At 36.4% G+C, this 23376-nt stretch overlaps 1 protein-coding gene across 1 annotated transcript; it reads right to left on the minus strand.

Annotated features, from left to right (window-relative positions):
• Positions 1–5750: 5750 nt before the first annotated feature.
• On the minus strand, positions 5751–6545 carry LOC139868744 (uncharacterized). Its single transcript, XM_071857083.1, has one exon. The coding sequence runs from the start codon at positions 6543–6545 to the stop codon at positions 5751–5753; it is 795 nt and encodes a 264-aa protein (XP_071713184.1).
• Positions 6546–23376: the final 16831 nt, after the last annotated feature.

The following is a 23376-nucleotide window of genomic DNA, read 5'->3' on the forward strand; positions in this document are numbered from 1 at the left end:
ACGTAGATGGATGGATGTGGTGAAGGATTTTGATTGTGAGATACTTTACCATCCGGGAAGGGCGAATGTGGTCGCGGATGCGTTAAGTCGGAAGACTCAACATCCGGCGATACGTGTAGCATCGTTACGTTTGATTATCACTAATGACTTTCTTGAAAAGATGGGTGAAGACCAAATAGAGGCTTATGTTCACGATAAGCACGCGGAACGAATTGTGGGCCAATCGGAGTTCATTACAATGGGCCCGCGGGGTTTATTGTCGTTTCAAGGAAGGGTGTGGGTGCCTAAGGCGGGTGATTACCGACGGGTGTTACTCGATGAAGCACATAAGTCGAAATATTCCATTCATCCAGGCGCGACGAAAATGTATCATGACTTGAAGAAAGATTATTGGTGGCCGGGCATGAAACGCGATGTTGTAAAATACGTTGAAAGATGTGTTACTTGTTTGCAAGTTAAAGCCGAGCATCAAAAGCCGTATGGTAAGTTGCAACCGTTAGAGATCCCGAAATGGAAATGGGAGCACATTACCATGGATTTCATCACTAAATTACCTAAGACGGCGAGAACTCAATATGATTCGATTTGGGTGATCGTGGACCGGTTGACGAAAAGCGCTTTGTTTCTTCCTATTAAAGAAGCAATATCGTCGGAGGCCTTGGCTAAGTTGTTTATCAAGGAAGTGGTCTCGCGACATGGCGTTCCTATATCTATTATTTCGGATCGAGATACCCGTTTTACATCTCGATTTTGGGAAAAGTTTCACGAAGATATGGGTACACAATTAAAGTTGAGCACGGCGTATCATCCTCAAACGGACGGTCAAACTGAACGTACGAACCAAACTTTGGAAGATATGTTACGGGCGTGCATTATCGATTTCGGTGGTAGTTGGGATGAGCATCTACCTTTGGTGGAATTTTCGTACAATAATAGTTTTCATACTAGTATCGGGATGCCACCGTACGAGATGCTTTATGGTCGAAGGTGTCGAACTCCCATTTGTTGGGGAGAAGTGGGACAAAGGGAAATCGGGAGTACCGATTTGATTCTAGAGACGAATAACAAGATTGATATTATCCGGGAGCATTTGAAAAAGGCTCAAGATAGGCAAAAGTCGTATGCCGATAAACGTATACGGACGATCGAATTCCAAGAGGGCGACATGGTCATGCTTAAGGTTTCGCCATGGAAGGGTATTATTCGATTTCGAAAACGGGAAAAGTTAGGTCCTCGGTATATTGGGCCGTTTAAAGTTTTGGCTCGTGTTGGTGAAGTTGCATATCGATTGGAATTGCCCGAAGAGCTTGCGGGGATCCATAATACGTTTCATGTTTCTCACCTCCGTAAGTGTCTTGCGGACGATTCCTCATGGATGCCTTTAGATGAGATCGAACTAAACAATAAGTTGGAGTATATTGAAGAGCCGATTGCCATACTTGATGAGAAGGTCAAACGATTGAGACATAAGGAGGTTAGGACCTACAAAGTACAATGGTGACGGAATAAGGGTTCCGAGTTTACATGGGAACCCGAAGAGTTCGTGTTAGTCTATCTTCCTGCTTGTCATGCGGCTTGGATTGCGAGGACGCAATCCGAATGAGTGGGGGAGAGTTGTAAGACCCGAATAATTGTAATGTACATATGTGTATATAAGTGTATTGAACGATATTTGAAACGGGGTTTTATTGTATATATTAAGAAGACAAAAGAAGCTGAACTGGCAGGGTTGCGCGCCGCGCTGCTAGGTGGCGCGCCGCGCCATCTGACTGGGACAGATTCTCCATTCTTTTAAATTAGATATTTGGAGGGTATTTTGGTAAAATCAATTGGAGGCCGGATTTAATGCTTGGGATCAGATGTTAGAGTATCATTTACTCAAAAACTCACCAACCTTATCCCTTTCAATTCAAGTTTAGAGAGAGAGTGATTGTAGAGTGAGAAAGCTCACTTTGAAGGAGAAGAAGCTCGTTTCGGGTTTAATCGCAAGCTTTAAAGTTGTGCATCTCGTCATTTGCTACATTTTGATAGTTGTGGTATGCCTTAACTTTCTTTTCTTAATTTGATTTTGTGTATGGGTTAGGGTTTGTGTTAAAGATGAACATTAAGACCCATTTTAAGTAAATTGGGTGTTCTTGGGTAATTTGGGTCATGTAGACTCAATTATGTGTAAGCTAGGGTTTTAAATGTATAAATTGTTGTTATGAAACCCTAATTGGCTAGTAATTTGTTAGAACACCTTGAGGAAGTGTAAATGGGTGTGATTTGGGCATAAATGACCCAAAATGGGTGTGTTGACTTTTATCGAGTCAAATGGGTCAAAATGGACCAAGATGGGTCAATATTAGTGTTTGGTGCTAAAAACTAGTGTTCTAATGTGCGTGAAGGCCATGAGTGCCAAGTGTTAGGGTTTTTGGTGAAAACGACCCAATTTAGGGTTAGTTGTCAAAATGGGTCAAGATGACCTAGGATGGTGTGTGTTATGAGATTAGACCAAGTTGATTGATTAATTATGCTTGTGAAATAGGTACGTTACCTTGGAATTCAAGCTTGGTTTAATAATCACCGAAGGCATAAGGTGAGTGGAATAATTATGCGTATGTGTATATAATGTATTTATTTGTGTTGCACGAATGTGGTATTGTCGCGGTGTTTAAGACACCACATTCTAAGTAACGAGTAGCATTGTCGCGGTGTTTAAGACACTACTCATGGTATGATTGACTTGTGGTATTGTCGCGGTGTTTAAGACACCACAATGTCATGGGAGTGGAAGTGTCGCGGTGATTAAGACACCACTCATTGTATTGAATGAAGTGTGGATTCGTCGCGGTGTTTAAGACGCCACATTGTTGTAAGGGTGAGTTAGTCGCGGTGTTTAAGACATCACCCGGGGACTAGTGATTACGCGGTGTGTAAGTAACACTAGTGGACGTTATGAACTCTAACGGTCTTGTAAGTACCGCTTCCCGTGTTCGAATTGGTTAACCAAGGTTATGTGAATTATGTATTGGAAGTATTAATTTATGAATCGTATGCTATTGTACTATTAGTTACTTGTGGGATTGTGAATTATTGGTATATGCTTATTAATGTAGCATGCTTGATGAATTGTTAAACTCGAATATGATGTTGTGTAAGTGATGCGAGTAAGTAGATTATATATGTGTATGTATAATTATTGTGCTCACTAAGCTTTGCTTACCCTCTCGTTGTTTACCTTTTTATAGGTTCGTGTGTGGATAAGGGTAAGGGCATTACCTTGGATTGAGTTTCCCGCTTCGATGATTAGGAAACACTTTTGGGTTATGGCTTGGAGTTTGACCGAGACTTGGGTAGTTTAACCCCAAACACCATGCTCGTTGTGTCGTTTGGCAATTAAACTTTTTGTGGTCGAAACTTTAATTCGTAATAAACATTGTATTTTAACTTCGTGGCGTTTTGGGCACGTGTGGGCCCCACCTTGTAAAACTTGTTCAAACCTTAGTTATGTGCTAGTTTTACATATATGAATGTATGGTTAAAAGCGTTTTGGTTAAATATGCCGGGAACACGTTCATCTTTTTCGCGTTTAAACTTTCCGGTAACAGCAGGGGTTTGGCGCGGCGCGCGGCCCCTTTGGCGCGGCGCGCCGATGGCCTGGAACAACAAAATTTTTTTTTGTTTGAAATTTCGTCGTGATTGGTCGGTTACGGTTTGGGTTGTTACATAGCCGCATCATCCGAAGTTACCGCGGATGAAACCGCAAAACTATTTTTCAAGAATGTGGTGAAGTATTGGGGGATACCGCATGTGATAGTAAGTGATCGAGATCCGAGGTTCACAGGGCGTTTTTGGACGGAGTTGTTCAAGATCATGGGGACAGACTTGAATTTCTCCACGAGTTTTCATCCCCAAACAGACTGACAGACGGAAAGGGTGAATGCACTATTGGAGCTCTATCTTCGACACTATGTAAGTGCAAATCAACATGATTGGGCTAAGCTCCTTGATATTGCTCAGTTCTCTTATAACATGCAAAGGAGTGAGTCCACGGGGAAGAGTCCTTTTGAGTTGGTGACAGGACGCCAACCTTTGACCCCGAATGCTTTGGCCGCTTCATATGACGGAAGCAGCCCAGCCGCTTATAGAACGATGAAGGAGTGGCATGAACAAGCCGATTTGGCGCGAGCATCACTAGATAAGGCAGCCAAGAAAATGAAGAAATGGGCGGATGAGAAAAGACGACATGTTGAGTTCAAAGTTGGGGACCAAGTGATGGTGAAGCTCTTACCTCAACAATTCAAAACATTTAGGAAGGTGCACAAAGGATTGATCCGGAGATATGAAGGCCCATTCCCGGTAATTGGACGTGTTGGGAACGTATCTTATCGAGTTCAACTACCGCCCAAGTTAAAGATTCATCCAGTCTTCCACGTAAGTTTTCTAAAACCTTATCATGGGGACGAGGAAGACCCAGAGCGAGGAGTTTCCAAACGAGCACCAATGGCAGTTGCGACTTCGTTCGATCGTGAAGTGGAAGATATCTTGTTGCATCGAACGGTACGGAGGCGAGGTGTACCGAGCTATAGAGAATACCTAGTTAAGTGGCGTAACTTACCCGATAGTGAAGCAAGCTGGGAAGCCGAAGACTTATTGTGGCAGTTCACAGACAAAATCAAGAAGTATCACGAGGATCACACGACGAGGACGTCGCGAGCTTAGGTGGGGGAGAATGTCACAACCCAACAAGTTTGTGGCCCAACCCACTAAGATTATGACCCAATTAAGAGTTTTAACCCAAGAACCTCATGGAAGGCCCAAGAACATCATGGAAGCTCCCTAGAACTTTCCCATGAGTTCTTCCATGGAATGGTATGAAATGTTCATGGAAATATCTATCTCCATGTATATACTTGAAGTTTCTAGTACTTAGATCCTAACCATTGATTTAGATTAATTTTAGCCATCCATTTTGTGTTAGGAGTAGTATAAATAGGGGTGGTCTCATTTGGCACACCACACCTCAAATCTCAAACATTCTCTCTTGTAAAGCATTCTCAAGCAATTTAAGTATTTTCTTCAATTCCACTTGTTCTATAATATTTTCTCTTTTGGTTACTTGAATCGTTATAAGGTCCGAGTAAGGCTGACTTAGTAGAGACTAAGTACCGCACGTGAGCTTATCGAGATAAGTCCGTGACAATGAGTATCATATATTATTTAATTAATAGCTTATAGAGAGTGCTCTATATTAAAAAAGTTTCCTAATGTATAATGCCTCGTTATAATTTCCATATCACGCTTGTTAGTCTATATTAGGTAACGTAATGAACTTTATAAATACTCCAACAAATATCATGTAATGTTATAAAAATCATGGTATGGAAATAAAAAGTAACGTGTGATGGTATCCCACAACATTATTGCGATTGATACTTTTGGCAGTCGCCACAAAAAAGCCCATTTTGCTTTCCTTAGAGCACTGGGAGTGGTGACTGAGGTTACTTGGCATCTCAGGCCTGACTTGCTGAGTCAGAAAAAGTAAGGAGTGGTGACCTATGTCAGTTAAACATGTCAGTTTATATTTTTATTATTTTTTTTATGATTTTAAATATAACATAAATAAATATAATTATAAAAATTAACAAAAAATAAAATAACTTCCATTAAAATAAAATAAAAAACATTACATTTCCTAAAAAAAAAAAAAAAACATTACATTTCCTAAAAATTTAAAAAAAAAACAATACGTTATCGCGATTAAAAAGTTACAATTCGTTAACAACTTGGTCATCGCGATTATGCCATAGATGCGAAACTAGAGTATGTCGAAGATACTCATGCTCGTCTTTGTCACGCAGCTCTTTTGTCTTCTCGGCATATACATCACACCTTTCGTACCAAGTTGATCCTTGTAGGTTGTTGACAGGCAAGTAGTAAGATTTATTTTCAGCGATGTTAAAACCATTGTCTTCAATTATCATGTTGTGCAATATGATGCAAGCATACATGATTCTTTTGATTGCGTTTACACTATATGCCCTAGCTGGTTGTCTTAAAATACCCCAACGACCTTGCAAAATTCCAAATGTCCTCTCAACGTCTTTACGAGCTGCAGATTGTTTCTTTGTAAAGTATTTCCTTTTTGCGTCAACAACACTTGAGAATCCCTTAACGAAAGAAGCCCACGAAGGGTAAATCCCATCGGCAAGATAGTAGCCTCGATCAAAATCAACGTCCCCAATTTCGTATGGAACTTGAGGAGCCGTGTCAGTTAGTAAACTATCAAACAATGGAGATGCATTAAGGACATTCAAGTCATTGTTCGAACCGGCCATTCCAAAATATGCATGCCAAATCCAATTGTCATACGATGCAACGGCTTCCAACATGATTGTGGGGTAACCGTGATCGCCTCGGGTGAAATGCCCTTTCCATGCATTTGGACATTTACCCCAAGCCCAATGCATACAATCAATGCTTCCAAGCATTCCAGGAAAGCCGTGAAGTTCTTCATGTTTATGATACAACCGACGTATATCGTCCTCGGTCGGTTCTCTCATATATACATTACCATACAAGTCTATAATACATCTTGTAAAATATTGCAAAGACTCACGTGATGTTCTCTCTGACATTTGTAAATATTCGTCAAATAGATCCGGTGAATCACCGTATGCTAGTTGACGAATGGCAGAAGTGACTTTAAAATAGTAGATACTTCGAGAACACCACGTGCATCGGGACGTTGTTGAAAATAAGTAAACCACTTTGGTGCATTGGGACGAGTAGAGTAAGAAAGTATACCTTCGATTATTTTTTCAAGAAGACTTTGTGACATTCGATAGCGCCGTTTGAAATATTCAGGGGGATACTTCGGATCTTGAACAAAATAATCTTTCATCAAACGATTGTGCGCTTCTACACGATCACGATAAATGTAGCGACGTTTTCGTCTTGAGCTTTGAGCCTCATTTTGTTCCTCGACCTCTCTACGTATTACCACGTTATTTCGATAGGCAAATATACTTTTCATTGCGTTAACCAAACTTTCTTCGTCGGAACTACCCATTTTAAAAAAAAAATATTATTATTTTGAGGATAGAATTTGGATTTGATTGTGGGAGTATATATTGAGTAAATTGGATGTTTTGTGTTTGAGTTTGTGTTTGTGTTTGTATATGTGTAGTGTATATATAGCATTAAAAAGGAAAAAAAAAAAAAAAAAATTGCAACGGTCCAAATTATATCCGTTGGAGTATTTATTTTTTTTATTTTTTTTTTTTAGTTGGAACCCAAGTTCGTCGCCTGGGCGACTGACCGGGCCGGGACTCAACATCGAACAAGGGGTGGGGAGTGGGGCGACGTGGAACGAGGTCTGGGACGGGGCAAGTGACGCACACCACTCCCCTTGCTCTTAACAACTGGAATGGAATCTATCTATCTATACTTACTTATAAAAGTCAAATAACATGATGTCATTAAAATGTCTTTTTCAAGCTTTTAAAAAAATCAAAATAAAAAAGGAAAAAAATTATCACACTAGAATGATGTCATTATTAAATTTAATTTACAATTATTTTTAAAATTGTACATTTAAAAAACCTTTCAAAAAAAAAAAAAAAAAACATATGGCTGAAAGGTCTGCTATTTTTTTTGGGGACTCACAAAAAACAACCATGCCTGCTTTAATCTTCACGCCACCGCCCAAAATTGAAATATTCAATATACGACTTCTCCTTTTTCATCTAGGGTTCTCACTTCATCTTCAATCTCTTCTTTTTCCTATTTTTTTCTTAAGTTCTTGCCTCTAATCGGATTGCCAAAAGTTTCAGGAAAGTATCTATGAAACTTTATATTTGATTTCTTGATTATTAATTGTATCTATATCTATTTATTGATGAATGATTATTGATTATTGATTTCTTTATATTTGCATCACTTAGTGCCTTTAATTTTTGGTTCAATCCTTCGATGTAGCTGACGTATTCCTTGCTCAATACATGATTGTTTGATGACGATTTCATCTGCTTGCATATTGAAAATCAATGTAAGTATAAAAAAATCTTATTAATAAATTAGGGTTTTTGATTGGATTTTTTATTTATTAAAACAATCTTATTAATATTGATTGTTCAGGTGAATCCATGTTTGTATTGAACTCACGTTTAAGATTTGGAAGGTTTTTTCAACTTCTCCATCAGCATATTCTGCCAATCCTAAGTCCAAGCTATCGAGTCCACCATTCCTTTATGGATATTCTATTTCATTGGTTTCAGTTGTCCAGGTACTATTATAATTGTGACTTAAGAGGACCGTATGATTTTGAATTTTATTAAACAGGGATCCCACTTCACATGTATATAATGCAAGTCCATCTTCTAATATTATATTTCTTGATACTGCAGGCTAGAAATAATGCAAGAGTTGTTTTCTCTGACTCTTTAGATCTGTTCAGCAACAAGTATGTTATAATCTTCATTTTGTATGCATTTTTTATTACCGTAATATATTTTTGTTGTTGAGATGGGAACTGAATCCTGTGCTACGCAGATTCTTCAAGTCACCAGTGCAAAATGCAGGGGCCTCTCTTTTTTCGCCAACTCTTTCTTTTCTACAGATTGTTCATTCAGTTTATGGAATTTTGTTTTATTTTTTTTCCAATACCTTAAAAAAATTAGAGTAATCTCTTCTAAAATTAATCAAGACTGAATGTTGCAAATAAGGTTGCTGCAAGTATTGTTTGAAGGCTTATGTATGCACATAAGGTAAATTACTCGATATGACTTTGTAAATTTCCAACTTTATGTTTATGTATTTTTTGTTGTAGGTTATATTGTTTATTTGAATTGAATATCATCATCATCATCATCATCATCATCTCTTTCTGTTGTGTATATTTATTAAATTGATTACGTTTTTGAAGGTTTATGGATGCACATAAGGTACTTGTGTTCGATGTAATGCCAATAACAATTCTTCGCTGTTTGGATCAGTTACGAATTTCAAACGGGTAGCCTTTATGTATATTCACTCTAAATTCGGTCGATAACAGTTTTATCGGTAATATTCTTATTGATCAGTAATATGCTTATTGACTTTGTATATTTTGAATTTTTCAAGTATTAGTAAAGTATTTATGTTGCCACTGCAAAAATGGTCAATGAGTCAAACTTTGTCTTCGAGTTCAAAGTATATTTAGTTAATGTTCGATTTAGTTAATTTAACAAAATTTCCGTTTGATTGTATAAGTTACAGTGTATTTTTTTATTTGTTAGTTTAGATTTTGATTTGCTATTTATGTGGTGTTTGTTGTAGTATTGATAGTGGAGGTTTGTTGTTTGATTGTAATGGTAATTCAATTTTAACTTATTTAAAGTCAATTTTGAATAGGGATCAGTGCTTATGGAGAAGGAAACAGGAAACAAGAGAGATTATTGACAGGCAAACATGAAACTGCGAGCATCAACTAATTTTCATGAGTGTGTAAAACAAAATGATACATAATCAAAAAGGAGGTGAAGAGCGTAATTACTTGTATTTTGATTAGATGTGGAAAAATGGGCGGTTTTGGGAGATGGCTGCAATAGGTTGGGATAAGTGTAACGACCCTGGATTTTCCAACGTTTAATTATTAATAATTTATTATTAATGCTTGCGTTTTAATAAACGTTTTCTTATACGTGTTACTTGTTACCGTATTTAACTTTACATGCCCGATTTGTCTTTTTGACACACCTACTTTACACGAATAATATTTTCGAATATTATTTACATTCATGATTAATTAATATTAATCATTTTTAATTAACTAGTGTAAGTAGTTAATTACTTGGGCTTATTTATTTAATTGCATACTTACTTGGTGTGATGGCCCCGTCAAAACACTTAACGGCTCCGTCACTTGGTCCCACAGCTTGATCGAACTTAAATGAATTTAATAAACGACATTGCATTCTTTTATTTCAAAAGTTTCCCAAAAAGGAAAGCATACCAAAATATGTAGTTTAAAAGTGACCCGGCATATTAATAATCCAAAGTTGACACAAAACATTGTCAACAACCCACAAGTATTAATTATTCAAAAACCGAATGCAAGCCAAAGTTTCATAAATTGTTTCATAAAAATCTGCCCAAATGTATGCAGACTCTTCTAAACACAGCGGAAGCATCACATAAACTTAAGTACCTGTGAAAACATGCGAGTAAACTATTAACACAAAGGTTGAGTGAATTATAGGTTTAAATAATTGAATAAACTTTAGACCACAAGATTTAAAAATGTTAGAAAATATTTAAATATTATTCCATTATCAATGAGCCACCTGGTAACCACTTAACCCTTTATTTACCCTTGTCAAACACAATAAAAATATACACTGGACAGTGTATCTACAAAAAAATACGAAGTACTAAACATTCCGATTATATATTGCTAGCGCGACTAGCTCGAAATGGGGTTGTCAAACCCGATAGATCTATCCGTAAGATTCGCGTTCACCGGTAGAAACCAATGATTACAGTTACTAGACTAGGGAATATTTTTGTCCAACTCACAATGAATAATTTAAATTTAATTGTTACTTGTGTCTAAACGTGAAATAAAATGCATGTAATCACATCCCAAAAATATATTTTGAAAAGTAAGTAAAAACGGGACTATAACTCACCTTAATAGTAATGAAGTAACCAACACAATTAAGCGAACATCAAATGTAGTACAGTGATCAGGAATGATCACAACGCCGACCTATTAATAAAGCAGCTTGATATAAATAACTAACTTAGGTCAAGTCTTAGCTATTGTACATGTTGCAAGTAATCATAGAACAATACTCAATATGCATCGGTTTGATTGGAACAGCTTACGGACACACACTTTTTATTTTTAGAAAGTTTCTATTTTTAGCAGGTTTCCATTTTTGGAAAGTTTCTATTTTTGAAAAGTTTATAAGTTAGGAAAGTTTCCTTAATTAGAAAGTCAACAAAAGTCAACTGAAAGTCAAAGTCAACCGAAAGTAAACTCAAAAGTCAACCTTGGTCAAACATGGTCAACGTAAATTTTAAAAGTATAATTTATAGTAATAATATAAGTTATAACGTTTATTAAAGTTAAATATATCTAATTATGTCATAACATAAGTTTTATTAAATTAAAATGAATTATTAAAGTTAATATAAGTTTAAATGATATAATTAATATAACATAAGTATTTAATTAATTAATTAAATATTAGTCATAATATAAGTATTATTAATTAATAATAAATTTTAAATCATATCATAAGTATTATTAATTAATAATGAATTATTAATCATATCATAAGTTTCTAATTATAATTATTAAATCATAAGTATTTAATAATTAAATTATAATTAAATAATAACTAAGTCTTATAATAATTAAATAATTAATTAATCCTTATTATAAGTCTTATTATAATAATCTCATAATATAAGTTTAATACTTATCATAAGTATTTTCCATTAATAATGAAGTATTATTAATCATATGTTTAATTAAAATGTTACTTAAATCATAAGTATTAATTAAATGATATAATAAATATATATATCATAAGTTGTAAATAATAATAATTACTTTTTATCATAAGTAATTAAATTATAATGAAATCCATTATTTATATCCTAAGTTTAATAATTAGTCAAAAGTTTTAAATCAGAAGTTCATCGGGTCGTATCTTGAGCCCCGGGTGTCGGTTTTCGGCGAGCCTTACATATATCTCCGCCTAAGTAAATCACCGACACTTTGGTACACTCAAGAACACCCCAAGAACAGTCCACAAGTCGTGTTATACAGCCAACACACTACTTGCAACTTCAATTCAATCAAAAACTTGTTTTGGACGTAACGGGTGATTCGTGGCTCGGACTGAGATGACCCGAACATGAAAGTTCGTCCCACCATCAGTCCTAACACACTAACACACCCTAAAGTCACCAAATATGGTCAAAAAATCGGACCAAACCTGGTTCATACCAAAATCACATTCAATCTTAACAAAATACCACTTTGATCATAACTAGGGTTCCGGGAATCGAAACGACATGAATCCGGTATCTAAAATTAATGTCTTGATGAGAGGAACTCATTTATATACTTTATTTTAACTTTTATATCAGTTACAAAGTCAGAAACACACGAAAAAGCTGCTGTCCAAATTATATCAAACCGAAAACATATGTAAACGAGCAATTCTACGCATACAATCAACATTACAACAACTAATAATCATCATACTATTAATAGATCATCAAAATACAGAAAATTAAGGAAAAATTAAAAGTTCTAGGGTTAGGGTTTATACCCTAATCAAGAATCAATTAGTATAATCGCGTAGAGAACGGAACGAGGAACGCGTTGATGTATAACAATCCTTGATCCAAGCTATGAAAATTGATGAAGATGAAGATGTTATGGTGGTGGTAGGTGATAGTTATGGGACAAGGGAAGAGCAGGAGAGAGCAAAATAGAATTTAGGTTTAGATAAATGAGGAAGTGATAAAATAAATTGCCAAAAAAAAGAAATATGAGGAGTATTCTCCCTCCCCCCCTTGGTTTCGGCTGAAATTGGGATGGGGTTGGCCCCATGGTGGGCCAAGTTGATAAATGGAAGAAACCTTGTGGCCCGAATGCCCGAACGAAACCCGAAACGCGAAAACGCACTTACGCTATTAAAAATTCGGAAAGATAACAAACGCGCGACGAAAAATAAATATAAATACACTATATAATAATATGATCTTAAAATATCATATTTAAAATAATTAGGATTTAAATATCCCAAAAACGCGTCCGTTGGTTTAAAAACCGAAAAGATTCGCCGGACAGAAATTCGCGATTCGTATAAACGTACGATTTAAAATATGAATACATATATTCACATAACACATAATAATTAATATATTATTATTAATATAATAATATAGGCCATAGAAATGACGTAACAAAAATAACAGTTAACGGTCGTTAAATAATTAACGGAAAAGATAACGAAAAAAGTAGGGTCGTGACAGTACCTTCCCGTTACGGAAATTTCGTCCCGATCTGGGAACAAATGCGGGTACTTCTACTTCATCTGATCTTCACGCTCCCAAGTGAACTCGGGACCGCGTCTGGCGTTCCATCTAACCCGGACAATAGGAATTCGGCTCTGCTTAAGAGTCTTAACTTCTCGATCCATAATTTCAATAGGTTCCTCAATAAAGTGTAGTTGCTTATCAACATGAAGTTCTTCCAGAGGAATAGTCTTATCGGCCTCGGCCAAACACTTCTTTAAGTTCGATACATGAAAAACATCGTGAACAGCACTGAGTTCTTGTGGCAACTTCAAACGATAAGCCGCCGGTCCAACTCTCTCAACAATCTCAAACGGTCCAACAAAGCGAGGACTTAGCTTTCCCCTTTTACCAAAACGGATCACACCCTTCCAAGGTGAAACCTTTAACATAACACGATCACCAACTTGAAATTCCACATCTTTCCTTCCCCTATCGGCATAACTCTTTTGCCGACTTCTAGCGGTTCTCAACCTGTCCTTAATCTGTACAATCTTCTCGGTAGTCTCGTGAATAATTTCTGGACCTGTGAGTTGAGCATCCCCAACCTCATTCCAACAGACAGGAGACCTACACTTCCTACCGTACAGAGCTTCAAACTGTGCGGCTTGAATACTTGCATGATAACTGTTGTTATAAGAAAACTCAGCTAGCGGCAAATATTTATCCCACCCATTTCCAAAATCAATAACACACGCTCGTAACATATCCTCCAACGTATGAATGGTCCTTTCACTCTGACCATCCGTTTGAGGATGATAAGCGGTGCTCATATCTAATCCAGTTCCCAAGGCTTCCTGCAAAGATCGTCAAAACCTCGATACAAATCGACTGTCTCGGTCCGAAATAATGGATACAGGAACACCATGCCTAGAAACAATCTCCTTCAAGTACAAACGAGTGAGCTTCTCCATTGAATCTGTTTCCCTAATCGGCAAAAGGTGAGCCGACTTAGTGAGTCGATCTACAATCACCCAAATAGTGTCATAGCCACCCGCAACTCTCGGTAACTTAGTAATAAAATCCATATTCCTTCCCACTTCCACTCGAGAATCTCGGGTTGTACCAACAGTCCAGACGGTTTTTGATGTTCAGCTTTAACCTTAGCACAGGTCAAACACTTAGCCACATACGTAGCCACATCACCTTTCAAATTTGGCCACCAATACAGCTCCTTAAGATCATGATACATCTTTCCTAAACCAGGATGAATAGAGTACCTAGACTTATGAGCCTCATCCAAAACAAGTTGTCGCAGTTCACCAAACTTCGGAACCCAAAGATGTCCTGCAAAGTACCTAGTACCATCTGCTCGAATCTCAAATTTCTTAGCCATACCTCTTACGTTCTCTTTCACAAAATTCTCTTCATTTAAGGCTTCTTGTTATGCCTCAAGAATCTGCCTTGCGAGGTTTGTTCTAATTGTCATATTCAAGGCCCTAAACCTGCGAGGTTCAGCCCTTTCTTTTGACTCATCGCATCAGCCACAACATTGGCCTTACCCGGATGATACAAAAGTGCACAATCGTAGTCATTCAACGTCTCAATCCATCTTCGTTGTCTCATGTTCAACTATTTCTGATCGAGGATATGTTGAAGACTTTTGTGATCTGTGTACACAGTACTCTTGACCCCATACAAATAATGTCTCCAAATCTTAAGTGCAAAAACAACGGCCCCCAACTCTAAATCATGAGTTGTATAGTTCTGCTCGTGAATCTTCAACTGACGTGATGCGTACGCAATAACTTTCTTTCGTTGCATCAAAACACATCCAAAGCCTTGACGCGAAGCATCACAATAAACAACAAAATCATCATTACCCTCAGATAGTGACAATATCGGAGCGGTAGTCAACTTCTTCTTCAAAATCTGGAAAGCAGTCTCTTGTTCATCCTTCCACTCGTACTTCTTCCCTTTATGCGTTAAAGCAGTCAGAGGTTTCGCGATACGAGAGAAATCTTGAATGAACCTTCGATAGTAACCTGCCAATCCTAGGAACTGACGAATCTGGGTAGGAGTTTTCGGAGTTTCCCACCTTTCAATCGCCTCAATCTTAGTAGGATCAACTTGTATCCCTTGTTTACTAACAATGTGTCCAAGGAATTGAACTTCTCGTAACCAGAATGCACACTTAGAGAACTCAGCGTACAATTCTTCTTTCCTCAACAGATCAAGCACTAACCTCAAATGTTCCTCGTGCTCTTCATCATTCCTCGAATAAATAAGGATGTCGTCCATAAACACAATAATGAACTTGTCCAGATAGGGTCTACACACACGGTTCATGAGGTCCATGAACACAGCAGGTGCATTCGTCAATCTGAACGGCATAACAAGAAACTCAAAGTGACCGTAACGGGTGCGAAAAGCAGTTTTCGAAACATCAGATTCTTTAACACGTAACTGATGATAGCCGGAATGAAGATCGATTTTTGAATAAACAGATGAACCCTAAAGCTGATCGAACAGATCATCAATTCTCGGAAGGGGATAACGGTTTTTAATATTAAGCTTGTTCAACTCACGATAATCAATGCACAAACGAAAAGAACCATCCTTCTTCTTAACAAACAGAACAGGAGCTCCCCAAGGGGATGAACTAGGACGAATAAAACCTTTGTCTAACAACTCACGGAGTTGACTTGACAATTCTTGAAGTTCAGAAGGCGCAAGACGATAAGGAGCACGTGCTACGGGAGCAGCACCGGGAATAAGATCAATTTGAAATTCTACCGCGCGTTGCGGCGGAAGGCCAGGTAAATCTTCGGGAAATACCTCGGGAAAATCTGTAACAACATGAACGTCACCAACACTCTTCGTTTCTTTATCGGAATCAACAACATGGGCTAGAATAGCATGACAGCCCTTGCGAAGATGTTTAAGAACTTTCAAACAGGTAATAAGATTTAACTGTCGGCATTTCTTATCTCCAAGAACCATCAGCGGCTCTCCAACCACATTAGTAATACGAATAGCTTTATCATAACACACAATCTCAGCACAATTCGCAGATAACCAAACCATCCCAATAACAACATCAAAACTACCAAGTTCAATCGGTACCAAATCTATCTCAAAATCTCTACCAGCTAAACTAATGTTACACTTTCGATGCACAGTCTTAGCAGTGAGTACCTTACCATTAGCTATTTCAACAACATAAGTATTGTCTAAAGGAGTTAACGGTGTTTTGATTTTTGGACTTAATTTACTCGACACAAAACTTAAATTAGCCCCTGAATCAAATAGTACATAAACTGATAAATCGTTGACCGAGAACGTACCAGTAACAAGTTTAGGATCTTCCTCAGCATTCCTAGCGTTAATGTTGAACGCTCTACCACGCACAGTCTCTGCAGTCTTCTTGTTGGGACAGGCATCACGGAAATGCCCCAGCTTCCCACACTCGTAACAAACTCTCGGATTACCACCATTATTCGACTTTACATTGCCATTACCATTACCACCTCTATTACCAGCATTATTACCATTATTACCACCTGCAGCAGGAGCAGTAGAACCCGACAGAAGCACCATACAATCCTTAGCAATGTGTCCTTGTTTGGAACACCTCTTGCAAGTCACGGTACAGAAACCATCATGAGCCTTGTAACAACGTGGACACACACGCTGACTGCGGTTATTCGAACCAGAAGTATCCTGCTTTTTCTGCTAATTCTGGTTTTGATTGAGGTTATTATCCCACTTTCTCTTCCCATTATTAGCTTTCTTAATAGCCTCTTCACTGGGTTCGGTTACAGCAGCCTTGCTTCTTCTCAAGATCTTATCATTCAACTTATGAGCCATTGACATCGCGGCCTCAATAGTCTGGGGCTCACTAGATTCAACTCCATGTTCAATTTTCTCAGATAGCCCATCAATGTAAGCTTCGATCTTAAGATTCTCATCGGCATAAAAATTAGGGCACAACAAAGTCAACTCAAAGAATCTCTGCTCGTAGGCATCTAATTCGATGCCCTTCATTTTCAGTTTTTAAGTTCAACCTCTAACTTCTTAAGCTCACCCCTAGGACGGTAACGGGTGATCATTCTTTCCTTGAAATTATTCCAAGTTAACCCATAAGCCACATCATTTCCCAAACTGTTAACCAAGTTGTTCCACCAGGTTAATGCACTATCCTTCAAAGTGCAGCTAGCAAAACTAACCTTGTCCTCCTCTCGGACTCGACTAACCCTGAAAATAGACTCGATTTTCATGAACCAGCGGGTAAGTCCTATGGGTCCTTCTGTACCACTGAATTCCTGTGGGCGACTCGCCATGAACGTTTTGTGGGAGCATCCCACCTGATTGTTGTTCGCATTAGCATTTGCATTAGCATTCGCTGCCATAGCATCAGCTATCCCTTCGGTAACAAGACGTTGGATACGGTCTTCGTTGGACTCTCTAGGAGGCATGATCTTCAAAACAGAATAACACAATGCGTCCTGAAACCACAAGCAACGCGTTTAGTACTAACGGTTGTGTTATAAAGGAATAGATCGAACACGAAAAGATTAACCATTAAAATAATAGTCAGTAACCACTATGAGTAACAGTAACCACTATGAGTAATAACATGACAGTTATGATTGTTATAGAAATAACCACCACATGCATACATATTTTATGATAACATCATACAACATACATAGCACCTAACATACATGTTCAACATTACGCATAATATAACATGCCAAGAGTCACAACATCAGAAATAAAATGTGATAATGATAATAGATGTCATAAAAATAACCATCCATACATAATGAAAAACATCCCATAACAAAATCTTAATAAAATCCTCGGCAAAACGCCGTACATAACCCAAAAATGTATGTATGAAAGGACATTAAGTCTTATGAAATAAGTAATCAATCATGAATCATCATATCACATTTGTTTAGAGCGGGTGTGATAAGTTGGGCCAGCATGAGTCTCAGCAGAAGGCTCATACTTCCGCAACTTTCCTTTCACTTCTTCCAACTCTTCCTTCAAACCATGAACTGTGCTCTCCATAGCCTCGAACCTAGCGTTAACTTCACTGTTACGCTTACGACTCTCGATCCCAACATTGTTCTTAAAGCTAACAAACGAATCCATACTAGCTCGAATCTGGTCCATCATCTCGTTATGTGGCAAAATACGCATACAATCACTAAGAGCATTAATACGCATCACTTCATTGTAAGCCATGTTCATATGGGTAAGGGTGGAAAAGTAGTAGTGTACAGGATCATCGATCTCTGGTTGATCAGCAAGGCGTCTAGCAGCAGCCGGAGGAGCAGGAGCAGCAACTGAGTTATCGCTCGAAGTCGACATCTGCAAACAGTAAAACCGCAAACCACATACCAAAAGATATAAATGCTAATGATATAACTCATCCGAAATGAAATGCATAATTATGCTATAGCAAAAGGGTCGGGCTGTAGACTAGACTCTAATGCACCCTAGGAACCACGGGTTGACCACATTAAGACCGCCTAGTTCCCTACAACCAGTGCTCTGATACCAACTGTGATGGCTCCGTCAAAACACTTAACGGCTCCGTCACTTGGTCCCACAGCTTGATCGAACTTAAATGAATTTAATAAACGACATTGCATTCTTTTATTTCAAAAGTTTCCCAAAAAGGAAAGCATACCAAAATATGTAGTTTAAAAGTGACCCAACATATTAATAATCCAAAGTTGACACAAAACATTGTCAACAACCCACAAGTATTAATTATTCAAAAACCGAATGCAAGCCAAAGTTTCATAAATTGTTTCATAAAAATCTGCCCAAATGCATGCAGACTCTTCTAAACACAGCGGAAGCATCACATAAACTCAAGTACCTGTGAAAACATGCGAGTAAACTATTAACACAAAGGTTGAGTGAATTATAGGTTTAAATAATTGAATAAACTTTAGACCACAAGATTTAAAAATGTTAGAAAATATTTAAACATTATTCCACTATCAATGAGCCACCTGGTAACCACTTAATCCTTTATTTACCCTTGCCAAACACAATAAAAATATACACTGGACAGTGTATCTACAACAAAATACGAAGTACTAAACATTCCGATTATAAATTGCTAGCGCGACTAGCTCGAAATGGGGTTGTCAAACCCGATAGATCTTTCCGTAGGATTCGCGTTCACCGGTAGAAACCAATGATTACAGTTACCAGACTAGGGAATATTTTTGTCCAACTCACAATGAATAATTTAAATTTAATTGTCACTTATGTCTAAACGTGAAATAAAATGCATGTAATCACATCCCAAAAATATACTTTGAAAAGTATGTAAAAACGGGACTATAACTCACCTTAATAGTAATGAAGTAACCAACACAATTAAGCGAACAGCAAATGTAGTACAGTGATCAGGAATGATCACAACGCCGACCTATAAATAAAGCAGGTCGATATAAATAACTAACTTAGGTCAAGCCTTAGTATGATAGCTATTGTACATGTTGCAAGTAATCATAGAACAATACTCAATATGCATCGGTTTGATTGGAACAGCTTACGGACACACACTTTCTATTTTTAAAAAGTTTCTATTTTTAGCAGGTTTCCATTTTTGGAAAGTTTCTATTTTTGGAAAGTTTATAAGTTAGGAAAGTTTCCTTAATTAGAAAGTCAACAAAAGTCAACTGAAAGTCAAAGTCAACCGAAAGTAAACTCAAAAGTCAACCTTGGTCAAACATGGTCAACGTAAATTTTAAAAGTATAATTTATAGTAATAATATAAGTTATAACGTTTATTAAAGTTAAATATGTCTAATTATGTCATAACATAAGTTTTATTAAATTAAAATGAATTATTAAAGTTAATATAAGTTTAAATGATATAATTAATATAACATAAGTATTTAATTAATTAATTAAATATTAGTCATAATATAAGTATTATTAATTAATAATAAATTTTAAATCATATCATAAGTATTATTAATTAATAATAAATTATTAATCATATCATAAGTTTCTAATTATAATTATTAAATCATAAGTATTTAATAATTAAATTATAATTAAATAATAACTAAGTCTTATAATAATTAAATAATTAATTAATCCTTATTATAAGTCTTATTATAATAATCTCATATTATAAGTTTAATACTTATCATAAGTATTTTTCATTAATAATGAAGTATTATTAATCATATGTTTAATTAAAATGTTACTTAAATCATAAGTATTAATTAAATAATATAATAAATATATATATCATAAGTTGTAAATAATAATAATTACTTTTTATCATAAGTAATTAAATTATAATGAAATCCATTATTTATATCATAAGTTTAATAATTAGTCAAAAGTTTTAAATCAGAAGTTCATCAGGTCGTATCCTGAGCCCCGGGTGTCGGTTTTCGGCGAGCCTTACATATATCTCCACCTAAGTAAATCACCCGACACTTTGGTACACTCAAGAACACCCCAAGAATAGTCCACAAGTCGTGTTATACAGCCAACACACTACTTGCAACTTCAATTCAATCAAAAACGTGTTTTGGACGTAACGGGTGATTCGTGGCTCGGATTGAGATGACCCGAACATGAAAGTTCGTCCCACCATCAGTCCTAACACACTAACACACCCTAAAGTCACCAAATATGGTCACAAAGTCGGACCAAACCTGGTTCATACCAAAATCACATTCAATCTTAACAAAATACCACTTTGATCATAACTAGGGTTCCGGGAATCGAAACGACATGAATCCGGTGTCTAAAATTAATGTCTCAATGAGAGGAACTCATTTATATACTTTATTTTAACTTTTATATCAGTTACAAAGTCAGAAAAACACGAAAAAGCTGCTGTCCAAATTATATCAAACCGAAAACATATGTAAACGAGCAATTCTACGCATACAATCAACATTACAACAACTAATAATCATCATACTATTAATAGATCATCAAAATACAGAAAAGTAAGGAAAAATTAAAAGTTCTAGGGTTAGGGTTTATACCCTAATCAAGAATCAATTAGTATAATCGCGTAGAGAACGGAACGAGGAACGCGTTGATGTATAACAATCCTTGATCCAAGCTATGAAAATTGATGAAGATGAAGATGTTATGGTGGTGGTAGGTGATAGTTATGGGACAAGGGAAGAGCAGGAGAGAGCAAAATAGAATTTAGGTTTAGATAAATGAGGAAGTGATAAAATAAATTGCCAAAAAAAAAGAAATATGAGGAGTATTCTCCCTCCCCCCCTTGGTTTCGGCTGAAATTGGGATGGGGTTGGCCCCATGGTGGGCCAAGTTGATAAATTGAAGAAACCTTGTGGCCCGAATGCCCGAACGAAACCCGAAACGCGAAAACGCACTTACGCTATTAAAAATTCGGAAAGATAACAAACGCGCGACGAAAAATAAATATAAATACACTATATAATAATATGATCTTAAAATATCATATTTAAAATAATTAGGATTTAAATATCCCAAAAACGCGTCCGTTGGTTTAAAAACCGAAAAGATTCGCCGGACAGAAATTCGCGATTCGTATAAACGTACGATTTAAAATATGAATACATATATTCACATAACATACAATAATTAATATATTATTATTAATATAATAATATAGGCCATAAAAATGACGTAACACAAATAACAGTTAACGGTCGTTAAATAATTAACGGAAAAGATAACGGAAAAAGTAGGGTCGTGACACTTGGACTTGGGCTTTTATTATTGGAAATGGACTTGGAAGCCCACCCTACTCTCTTAATGGACTTGTAAGCCCATGTTTTATGCTAGTATTACATTAAGATGAAACTTAGATTAATTAGTGAATGGGAATCTAGTTACATGCACACTTACACCTCATTCCCATACCATTTAACTTTTATACCATTTTGAGCTTCACCTTCTCCCCATACATGAAAGCAAGCATTTGACCCTTCCCCTTTTTCCCTCTAAATCGTCGGCCAACACTAGGGGTGAGGGAGTTCATTTTTAAATTTTTTTGTATACTTATTTACTAGTATTCTTCATTTCTCACACACACTTCATTTCACACTTTCATTTCTCTCTCATTTTCTCTCAAACTTGTAAGTAACAAAGCTTGGTTTTCTTTCTTTTTCTTGTCCAAAAACCGCCACCATCAATCATCATTTACTTGTCTTTGTTTGTTATTTAATTACTTGTAGTTGTTTGTTGTTGTTAAGAATCAAACTTTCTAGTTTTATTCTTCATATTATCTTGTTATTTCAAGAACAAACAAGAACCAAATGAGGATCAAGTTTATAGTTTGATTCCTCCATAACACTTGTTAAAAAGAAAGTTCATGAGTTTTAAAATCATACTTGTGTTCATGTTTGTAAACTTAAGGTTTACTTTCTTATAGATCAAAGCCTTGGCTTGAATCCTTCTAAGTATAAAAAACCATGAACTTATTACTTGTAGATTTAATTTATTTCTTCATTTTATGTACTTTAAAGTTGTGATGTTGTTAAATTGGTCAAGTATTACTAGTTAATCTTGACCTCATTTTTCTTGAACTAAAGTTAACTTTGTAAGTTCAAGAACATGGAAGTATAACTTTCTAGTTATAACTTCAAACATTTATGTTGGATCTAAGTTTATATAGCTTATGGTCTTCTAACTTTGTTGTACATAAGAGCTTATAAGCTTACATACATTTTACAAGATGAAAATCTAAGTTTCATAACTTATGGTTTCATTAAAGTAAAGATCCAAGTCTTATAACTTAGGATCTAACTTAAGAACACTAGATCTAGACTTTCTAGTCTAGGATCTTTAAGATCTAGCTAAGATCTAAGTTCTACAACTTAAGATCTTGTTTATTTAGTTTACTTTCAAGTTTGTAGCTTAATATTACTATTAGAACTCATGTATGTGTCGGATCTAAGATCTTGATGTAACTTTGGTTCATCAAACAACTTACAACTCTTAAGTGAGTTGTGCTACATATCTTAGACTTACACTAGTGTTATGATGGTCAAAACTTGGTCAAAATGATGCAAACACATCCACGAGTTGTACACTTGAAGCTATACGCATCAAGGATGAGAACCGTGATGAGCATCAAGCACCAAGAACCCACCGGAACACATTTCTTACTGTTTCTGGAACTGATCAGTAACCTGAGCTATTGGAAAAGTTGATTTCCAGCTATTTCGGTTCGAGTAGATGATTTTCCGTTTAGACCTCATCTTAGTCCAAGTTACGGTTTAGGATTTATGGCCATTCGAAAGTCAATACACCCTTTTAACGTTTTGCTGAAAATTTCTGACCTACTCGCACTTAAACCGTCACCAGGGTCAA

Source organism: Rutidosis leptorrhynchoides, chromosome 9 (assembly GCF_046630445.1).
Source record: "Rutidosis leptorrhynchoides isolate AG116_Rl617_1_P2 chromosome 9, CSIRO_AGI_Rlap_v1, whole genome shotgun sequence".
NCBI lineage: Eukaryota > Viridiplantae > Streptophyta > Magnoliopsida > Asterales > Asteraceae > Rutidosis > Rutidosis leptorrhynchoides.

Excerpts from the sequence above, each read along its gene's own strand:
- LOC139868744 (XM_071857083.1), bottom strand. The coding sequence starts at position 6,545 with ATGAGAGAACCGACCGAGGACGATATACGTCGGTTGTATCATAAACAT.